Source organism: Stigmatopora nigra, chromosome 8 (assembly GCF_051989575.1).
Source record: "Stigmatopora nigra isolate UIUO_SnigA chromosome 8, RoL_Snig_1.1, whole genome shotgun sequence".
NCBI classification, from domain to species: Eukaryota; Metazoa; Chordata; class Actinopteri; order Syngnathiformes; family Syngnathidae; genus Stigmatopora; species Stigmatopora nigra.
Genome location: NC_135515.1, coordinates 12,875,477 through 12,885,000, shown reverse-complemented (window position 1 = coordinate 12,885,000; position 9,524 = coordinate 12,875,477). Strand labels below are relative to the sequence as shown.

At 40.4% G+C, this 9,524-nt stretch overlaps 1 protein-coding gene across 1 annotated transcript in view; it reads left to right on the top strand.

Moving 5' to 3' along the window:
- The window catches only part of gucy1a2 (guanylate cyclase 1, soluble, alpha 2), a 44,852-nt gene that overhangs the window by 13,643 nt on the left and 21,685 nt on the right, over positions 1-9,524 (top strand). The window contains exons 2-4 of the mRNA XM_077722387.1: positions 5,938-5,999; positions 6,466-6,590; positions 7,558-8,462. Coding sequence (XP_077578513.1) covers positions 5,938-5,999; positions 6,466-6,590; positions 7,558-8,462 — 1,092 coding nt within the window. The remainder of the gene's footprint in view (positions 1-5,937; positions 6,000-6,465; positions 6,591-7,557; positions 8,463-9,524) is intronic.

The following is a 9,524-nucleotide window of genomic DNA, read 5'->3' as shown; positions in this document are numbered from 1 at the left end:
GAAAGTCGAGCCTGTCCTGTTGTATCTCTGGCATACGTTTTTATTCGATTTAGTGCTTTAACTGTTCGTTGCCGGTAGTGACAGATTTGCTTGCTTTGGAGTTGTCCAACCTTTCTTAATGACATCCAGCTTTTTTCTCCTGAAATGTCCGTCTTGAAAATGCCTTTAAATCAACGCAACAATATATTTGCTTGTGCAGCTCGCTCCAGATACAGTTTGGTAGCTTTGGCCCGCCTACTCTATCCCCAGCCAATCAAAATTAGTGAAAGCGATGACGTATACCTATGCCAGTGAGAAGGCAATGACCCATCCCTACGCTTGCGCCAAGGCATTGTGGGGTTGCCAACTCGAAATCTGATTGGTTAAAGCAACAGTCTTATCTACGCTTGTTTAATGCAGCGGAACCCGCAGAACTGATTGTGAAGGCCTTTAGGCAGATTTCTGGCCCTGGCAACAAATAATGGCTGAAATGTGATTGGTTAAATGCTTCAATATGATAACACACATCTGGATGCAGTGCAACCAGGGGGAAAAGCAATGAAAGGAAGCAAACAGAAAATGTGTAATTTAAGTAAAATAAGTATTCATTGACAAAATATAATTAACATCAGTCTGTGATTCAGATATTTCTTAGGCCAGCAGAGAAGGCCTTGAAGGCCCTGATGGCACACCACTGTTAGATGTCTAGCTAAGTTAGATGTCATCTAATGAGTAAGGAGATATTGCAATTGTCACTAAGACTAAATGGCGATGTTCCATACAGTATATGGACTGTTTATGAATACTTACGTAGCTGAAACCTTTATCTTCTCTCCTGTGAATGACGTGGAGTCAAGAGTATGAGAACTAAATTTAATTTTTTTACGTGCAGGCAGGTACAGGGGAGAAATTTTAAATCACTATTAATTATTTTTTCTGTAATAGCTCTCAGGTCCCAGCCATCACATGCATTTGATGTATTTTTGGTTGTTGTTTGTTGTTGATGCCAGGAGATAAATTAACCACACCTGATTATCAATAAAATCTGTGTATGTGTTTTCCTCAAACAGCTAACTAAAAAACATTGTTTTTTTCCTTCTTTACTGCCCTATGGTTTTACTTTAACTCTGCTTCGTTCTGTCTAAGCTGGTTTCCTCCACACACACGCACCCGCATACATGCTCAAATCACTCCTGTAAATGTCTGTAGTGGGTGGAGGCCTCTGAATGACCTCTCCAGCTGGCACACTGTGTTCTAGTATTGTCACTGTAGCCTTGCATTTGAGCCGCATCACACATAATCACATCGGATCTGCCCTCTCAGGGCTACTCTGTCAGATGTGTAAAATAGGCTAGCTGTGAGGAAAAATACACAAATACATGCATCTAGCCATAAGTGATTAGCGGTTACTTAGACGAATTGCTGCACATTGGATGAGATTGCAGAAATAAGGTTCTGTATCCTATCTGTTCCTCAGGCATTTATGGTAGAGTTTGTTGGGTTATAATGAAGTTGAGATTGTGTTGTGCATGTAATCCTCTTAACATCCAAATATGATATGCTGTTTGATCAGTGTATTTACAGGCTTCTATAAACATTCAGTATTTTTTGTCACATATGCACAATACCATAGACCGGACATGGGCAAACTACGGCCCGTGGGCCACATACGGCCTTTTAGGCTTTTTAATCCGGCCCGCCGACGTTGTCCAAATAATGTTTTTTTTTTTCTTCCCAAGATGCCGCTGTCACGCCGAAGCCACTGTTATTTGTTTTTCGTGTTATACAGCCCCTCTATCTTTTTTAAAATTACATTTTCATATGTCTTAATACATTCCTTTTTACTTTACTTGGTACTTTATATTTTTTACTTTAATGATGAGTGATGAGTATGTTAATACTGTAGTCCTTTTTTTCAGTTTATGTTTCATATGTACTGTTAGCGGATGCAGTTTTTTATATGTATCGTATCTTGTGCTGACCAGGCCGATCTGTCAAATTTTTAAAGTCAATGTGGCCCCTGGGCCGAAAATTTTGCCCAAACCTTGCCATAGACAGATAGTAATTGTCTCTAAATGTAAAAAAATAAACCCGCTTATATTCACAAATCAGTTACACTTTTTTACTCAATGTAAACATTTGGTCTAATGTGATCAATGTTTAGCCTAATTCACTTTGACTAAGGCCTCAGTATCAGCTTAAAATAAACTAACTTTTCCAATTATGTAAAAAAAACTCAAGCTTGGTTTCATAATTTTGCAAAAGTATATTTAAAAAAAATGGTGAGGGACTGATATAGTTCGTCTGATATATTTTTTTCCCACTGCCATACTGGATTGTGTACATAATTACAAATATGTCTGCCGTTTTAATTTTGACGCCTATACTGTTTGGTCAATTGATTGCAATACCTTTTAATACTGCTAACAAATAGGGGAATATGATTTTAGTGATGTTGTGATGTTGAAATGCAACTCATTATTTAAGTACCTGCACACTTCCTTGATACACACCCACTCAATTTAGTGGCAACCATCTTTCCAACTACCGTATTTTCACGACTATAAAGCCTACAAGCTTCTTATATAGAAAGAAAGTGGACGCTAAAGGCATGCCTTACATAGTACCTGTATATAGTGTGGGCATGTGTTTATTGCAAAACAATTTTGGTTTGGTTTCTAAGGACCCCTGAAGCAGCAGGGAAAAACCAAATCACGAAAATGAACTCTGAGCTTGCCGTCATTCCCGGAGGCTTAACTAAAGCGCCTGGCTAGTTATGGCACTATTTCCGGACAAACGTGTCTGCTTGCACTGTTGTCAAAGGCACTAACAACAGATGCTTGAAAACCGCTGGACATCGGCATCAACACAGCTTTACGAAGGGTGGCAGGCAGCGCCGGTCTAATTACGCTAGCTACTATTTGCGAATGGATTGTGGCCGCCTGGACGAACGTGTCTGCTTGCAATTACAGTGACGTTGACAATGGAGAGAGGCAAACAGGCATTTTTGATGACTCATTTGGACAATTGTTCAATTCGGACACAGAAAATGAGGACTTTGATGGATTTGTGGATGATGATGACGTGACTACATTGTAAAATGGCTAAATCAATGGTCTCAAACTCACGGCCCGCGGGCTAACTGCGCCCCCGGGACGATAATTTGCGGCCCCCGTCTTAATATGAAAGATTAATGTTCTTGCGGCCCGCAAGATCGATATGAATGACACTGTTCAGAGCTGAATGAACCAATCACGGTGAGGTGTACGGCTCTGGAGGGCGGGACATTGGTCGGGCTGTCCAGTGCCTTGCTCACTCACTCATTCATTCCTCCAATCAGCTGGGCAGAGGAGAAGCCGCGAAGCCGATCACTCTGCTCGGCGTGCACAGTCCTCTGCTGCTCTCTGCATAGAACTGAATGAGGCACTATGATCCGTGATCCAGCTTGTGTCTGTGTATGTAGCCATCTCCGCGAGTGAAACTGAAACTTAACAGTAAGTGCGTTAACATTGCCGTAATCCGATACAATCGGAGAGCGAAATTGCACATGCGCCACAGACCCGCACGACTGAAAATTAAAAGTTCAACCAGAAACTCATTCCAAGTGGAAACATATTACAGCCCCAGAGATGTCTGTTTCAAAGCCTGCCATGAGGAGAAAGCTCAGTGATGAGCATAGACATTTTCAAGAAAAGTGGGGAGTGCAATATTTCTTTGTTGAGCACAGGGCCCCCCCGACGTGTCTCATTTGCACTGAGGCAACCGAACTCAGTTTTGCTTCCGTTGCCTTTTTAAAAATGTGTTTTTAGCGTGTCCGTATGTTTAAGCTGGTGTATGTCTTGCCATGCCTGGCTGCGCCTTTAAATGTGGTGCGTCCTGTGTATCAAATACAGGAATAGCACTCGTTACTGACACTGCGCATTTAAATGCGGTGCGCCATATAGTCGTGAAAATACAGTACATTTTACACGTTTTAAGTGAGTGAGACACAGCCAGCTTTCCACTATACGAATATAGTTTATAAATTATGTTGTACATGATGTTTTCAACAATATGTAACAATATTTATAGCTTCATTCGTGCCAGCCCTGCAATTGGCTGGCCACCGATTCAGGATGTCTCCTGCCTCCAAAAGAAAGTAATCTGGGATAGGCTCAAGCCCACCCCACCACCCTTGTGAGGATAAACCGGTTCAGAAAAGGAATAAATGTTGGCACCACAGAAGGCCTGGCGCCCGAGTGGTTAGCGCGTTAGCCTCACAGTTCTGGGGCCCTAGGTTTGATTGCAGGCCAGTCCTCCTTTGTGGAGTTTGCATGTTCTCCCTGGTTGTGTGTGGGTTTTCTCTGAGTACTCTGGTTTCCTCCCACATTCCAAAATCATGCATGGTAGGCTGGCTGGTTGAATACTCTCAATTGCCCCGAGGTATGAGTGGAAGCATGAAAGGTTGACCGTCTCCTCATGCCCTACGATTGGTGGGCCACCAATTCAGGGTGTCCCCTGCCTGGTGCCTGAAGTCCGCCGTGATAGGATCCAGCAACCCCGTGACCCTTGTCTGGATAAGCGGTTCAGAAAATGAATGTTGGTACCAAAATATTGTCTCCAAATTGTGCAAGGGATACACACATCATAGACTCAAATATGTACCCAACTATCAATCAGAGCAACTGATAACAATATTTACCTATCATCTATCTAACGTATTTTCTCGCATATTAGCCACCTCCGTATTTAAGCCGTACCCTTAAAATTGCCTGAAAATTGTTGAATTTTAGAATTTCCCTCGCATGACATGCCTCCTGATTCACAAGTTTTCACATCAATATTCATGATTTTAATAAGAGGTACAAATGTGTTACTTTGAAGGGTAAAATCTTCATGTGGTATTTCTGAGATTCTGTATGAATCGAACACATCATCTGCTGGATTGCACATTCCAAAAGGGTGTTGCCTGCATGTAAACAAATTCAAAAAGGAAGTCACGTGAGCAGTAAAACAAGGAAGAGTGTCCGCAGGGTTCATCTTTAGGTAAGATGTCGGCCCCTTGAGCGAGCGTTTATGTGAAGAAATATGGTTAAAACTTTGGACTAAAGAAAAAAACGTGAGAAATAGGGCCTGAATAGAGGCTTGTTCACATTTGGGCGTTATCCCTTTTGCAACCGCATCTTAGTGATTCATTTTTTACATCACTCCTCTTAATAAAATGTTCCCCAAATGAGCTGTACCAATTCAAGATTAAATGAATGGTGGAAACCCCTAAACCTACTACCGTATTTTCACGACTATAAGGCGCACCGCATTATAAGGCGCACCCTCAATGAATGACATTTTTCCATATATAAGGCGCACTGTATTATAAGGCGCACTGTATTATAAGGTGCACTGTATTATAAGGTGTAATGTCTATTTTGGAGGAAATTTAAGACTTTTAAGTGCGCCTTATAGTCATGAAAATACGGTAATTGCTATTGACTTCCAGGTATGAAGCACTCACTACACAGTCACCTCTAGAGCCAGCCATTGTTGATGTTTTGGATTTTTTTGTATAAAATCTTACAGTGGGGGGGGGGGGGGGCTATATGATGGAAGATTTTGTAAACTAAGATGGCATCTGCATATTTAACAGTATTGTTTTAGTTCAGGCGTGTGTTTTTTTAATATCCGACAGTGGTGGTTTTTCGTTTTTGGTTTTCTGTTTTTTCCATATGTAAGGCGCACTGGATTATAAGGCGCACTGTCTATTTTGGAAAAAAATTAAGACTTTTAAGTGCGCCTTATAGTCGTGAAAATACGGTACTCTCAAATCAACCATGGCTTTTCATATGTTATCTTCCTGTTGTAATTTATAATCCTGATGTTATTTTTGTAAACACTTTGAAAGTTAGAGGAGCATCAAAACGGAATGCATAAGCAAGCATATGACTCCTTCATAAATTCATTCGTTTTTTAAATTCCTTACAGACACAGACTGTTCAAGAGGCTTTGCAAAAGACTCTGAAGTTTTACAGGCAACAGGAGATAAGGTACGTCATTCTGTGTTCTCTCTATTCTTAATTTGTTTTTTATGTCACTTGCTGTCTACATGCTTCAATGCCGGTCTTCTTTTGCCTGTTGTACGTACACCTCGTTCAATTTATAGATGAGATTTACCGTTTTTCTGCCATATATGGCTTGCATGTCTGAATTAGTCCAAGGTGATGGTTTGGTGTATTGCTTAGAGATTTTCTCTCATACAGTAAGTAAATAAAAAAATAAAAAAATATTTTCATTGAAAGAATGTCTCTTTGGCTGATTTGGAGCTGTGCTCACCATTTGCTCATTCATCAAGAATCCATTACTCATCATCAACAATCAAGACTTTTCTGGGTTATTATGCACAGCCCTGTTGATTATTGCAAAGGATATGCAAACCATTCTTACAAAAGGTTTGGCACATTTATACAGTTCGGTCAGTTATATAGTCTTTGCTTGTTTCTGGGTTACTCATAGGTGTCCAGATTCTGGTAAGGAGGACCTAAAAAAGGAAAGCAAAGATGAGAAGTGTCCATTTCTAGAAAATTCTGGTTCAGAAGAGGATGTTCTTCAAATTCTACAGTACCTGGCCACTATATTAGGTAAGACCTGTATGTGCGTATATTGCTTCAGAAGAGGATTGTTTGGCATACTACAGTGTTCCCTCGCTACTTCGCGGTTCAGCCACCGCGGACTTTGAGCTTCGCGTTTTTTTTGGGGAAAAAAAATACAAATATTACATTGAGACAACATATTTAACTTTTTTTTTAATTTCACTCTCTCTACCCGTATTTTATATGGTGTACTGTATACAGGGGGGTAAAAAAAAGATTTTTTTTAAATTAAAATAAAATTAAGCATTTTTGAAGGGGCATCCCTACTTCGCGGAAATTCCCTTATCGCGGGTGGTCCCAGTCCCCATTAACCGCGATGACCGAGGGAACGCTGTATATAGTTTATATGAGACACGTGTTTTATTTCCTTCTCTTGCTTTTATTAGAAACCGCCCAAGATCAAACCTGCATGTGCAAACTATTCTTTGTTCTTTTGTTGATACTTCCCTTTCATTTGAGACTCAACATTAGTCCATTTGTTGAAAAATAAAGTAATTAGGTAAATTTGTTTACAAAAGTGCAATGTGTGCCCCTGTAGAATTTAATACAGCTGCACAAGAAATGTTGTTTGAGTGCATTTAGCTCCAGCACCCCCTCCAAACCTTTTGAAAATAAGAAGTACGGAAAATGAATGAATGTTTACATCTGCTCTTCACGTTGCACTTTGCATTTATTTTCTTATTGATTTTATATTGTTAAGAAGTTCTCAAGGACATTTTATTTAGTCCAAATTATCAAGTTATTATATGTATATATCTTTATTAAGATTTGATCATGTTGAGAAATTTCTATGCTTGATTGATTTTATTTTATTTATTCCAAATAAAGTTTTGCATGAGTGGACAAAAAGCCCCTGTATACTCCATATTCTCATTCAATGTTAGATCCTGCAAATTTAGAGGCATGTTTCTAAATAACCAATTTATGTTGTGATTTGTTTCACCTCTATTTTTAGGAGTACCATTCTTTGAGCTGCGTGAGCACTTTGGCGAGGAGTTTTTTAGCCTATGCTTTGAAGAAAACGAACGTGTGCTCCGGGCTGTTGGTAGCAATCTCCATGACTTTTTTAATGGCTTTGACGCTATTTTGGAACACATACGCACTTCCACCGGTCGCCGTGCCTCATCGGAAAGCCCTTCCTTCCAGTGTAAGGATCCCCACGAGGAAGAAAAGGGCTGGAAAAAATCTAATAAAGCCGGAGAGCAAGGTGCACAAGATGGCCGTGGAAAGCTGTTACTCCTCCATTGTTTTAACCCTGCCCCTGTGGTAGGATTGGTCATGCCAGGACTCATTAAAGCAGTCTCGAGACGAATCTTTCATTCAGAGGTGGAAGTAGAAGAAGTGTCCCCTCTCACTCCTTTATTGCCTAAAGAAGATGCATGTCACAGCTATGGTGATTCCACTACACCAACTCCAACTGGATCCCCATCTGCCTCCCCTTCCTCCTCTCCCTCTCCCCCCTCAATATTCCCAACCACTGCTCCTACAGTATGTGTATCCTTCCAAATTCAGGAAATCTGTCAATCGTACTCCATCCTAAACGATGCCCCTGTATGTCCCCAAAAGGCCTCATTCTCAGTCTCAACCAACCCCGGTGATTTACGCATTGGCCTGGCCACATTTTGCCGCGCCTTTCCGTTTCACCTTGTTCTGGGCCCCGGGATGGAACTTCTGCAGCTTGGCGAGGGATTGAGGAGGCAGACTCGTATCGAGTCACATCGCATTCTCTGGTTCGGCGACTGTTTTGAGATTGTATCGCCGAAGATGGAGCCTTCATTCCAAGGGATCCTACTGAGACTTGCATCTCCTTTCACCATTCGTACAAGACCAGACACTACACAGTTATCGACCAAAGAAAAGGTAGATTGATCAAATATTCCTTGATTAAAGTTTTAAAAATTGCTAGCAATATTTGATTTCACCCTCACTTCACTAATCTGTGCCCATCAACATAATTTGCACAGGTATGAGTTTCATATCCACAGAGTAGCTTTGACAAATAAACCGTTTTCAGTGTACACTAGGATTAGCACTGTAACATGTGAACGTTTCTAGCCAATCTCAGATATTCTGGGAGTCTCCCTCATATTGGTAGTGGCTCACTGATAGCCGCGACTGGGATAAAACTTCCCAGGATTTCTCCCTGAAATTAGTTTTTGGAACTTCCGCTTTGTTTGACTTCATGATGTCGAAGGTATTCTCAATTATACTAATGAATCTGATGAATTTCTTCCCCCAATTTTTGTTCCAGACAGCGTGGTCCTACCTCATGATTTTTATAATAAAATTACATTGAGACCCAAATCTTGTTTAAAGTCCTGAAAAGATAACAAAACATAATTGCGATCTCATTTAGGATTCTTGCTTGCAATGGACATCACTAATGGATTTACGGAATAATTTGTCATTTATTTATTTTGAAATAGTGTATCAAGTTAAAATTTTCCATGAAAGACTACCTGTTGTATTGTGTGCTGCCACATACAGCAGCTTTCCTTAAAAAAAGCCCCTCCGAAAAAGACAACTTTTGCACTCTGTAATGAAAATCATTTCTTCAAATGTTGTTTTAGGTGCACTGAGTTTCACCGTGACTTTAAATTGTCACCAATGAGTCAATCTATTCGTTATTGCATGCTATATCCGCTGTTATTGATTGGATCAGTCAGCCACAACAACAAACACCCCCTCATGTTGAGTAGAACCGACATGGAAATTTCTCAGTGTTGTGCTTTTGTGCGGGCATGTGGGTTTAATTTCAAAAATGCAAATACAAATGTAGCAACATGTTTCATCATATATTACCTTGATCCTTTGTATCCTGAGTGGCTGGGGCTGATGCTTTAAAATATTCATCTGCTTTTATGGTTCAAAGATTGATTTTTATTGAAACTGACATGCACTGCACTGATGTTAAGCAAGGTT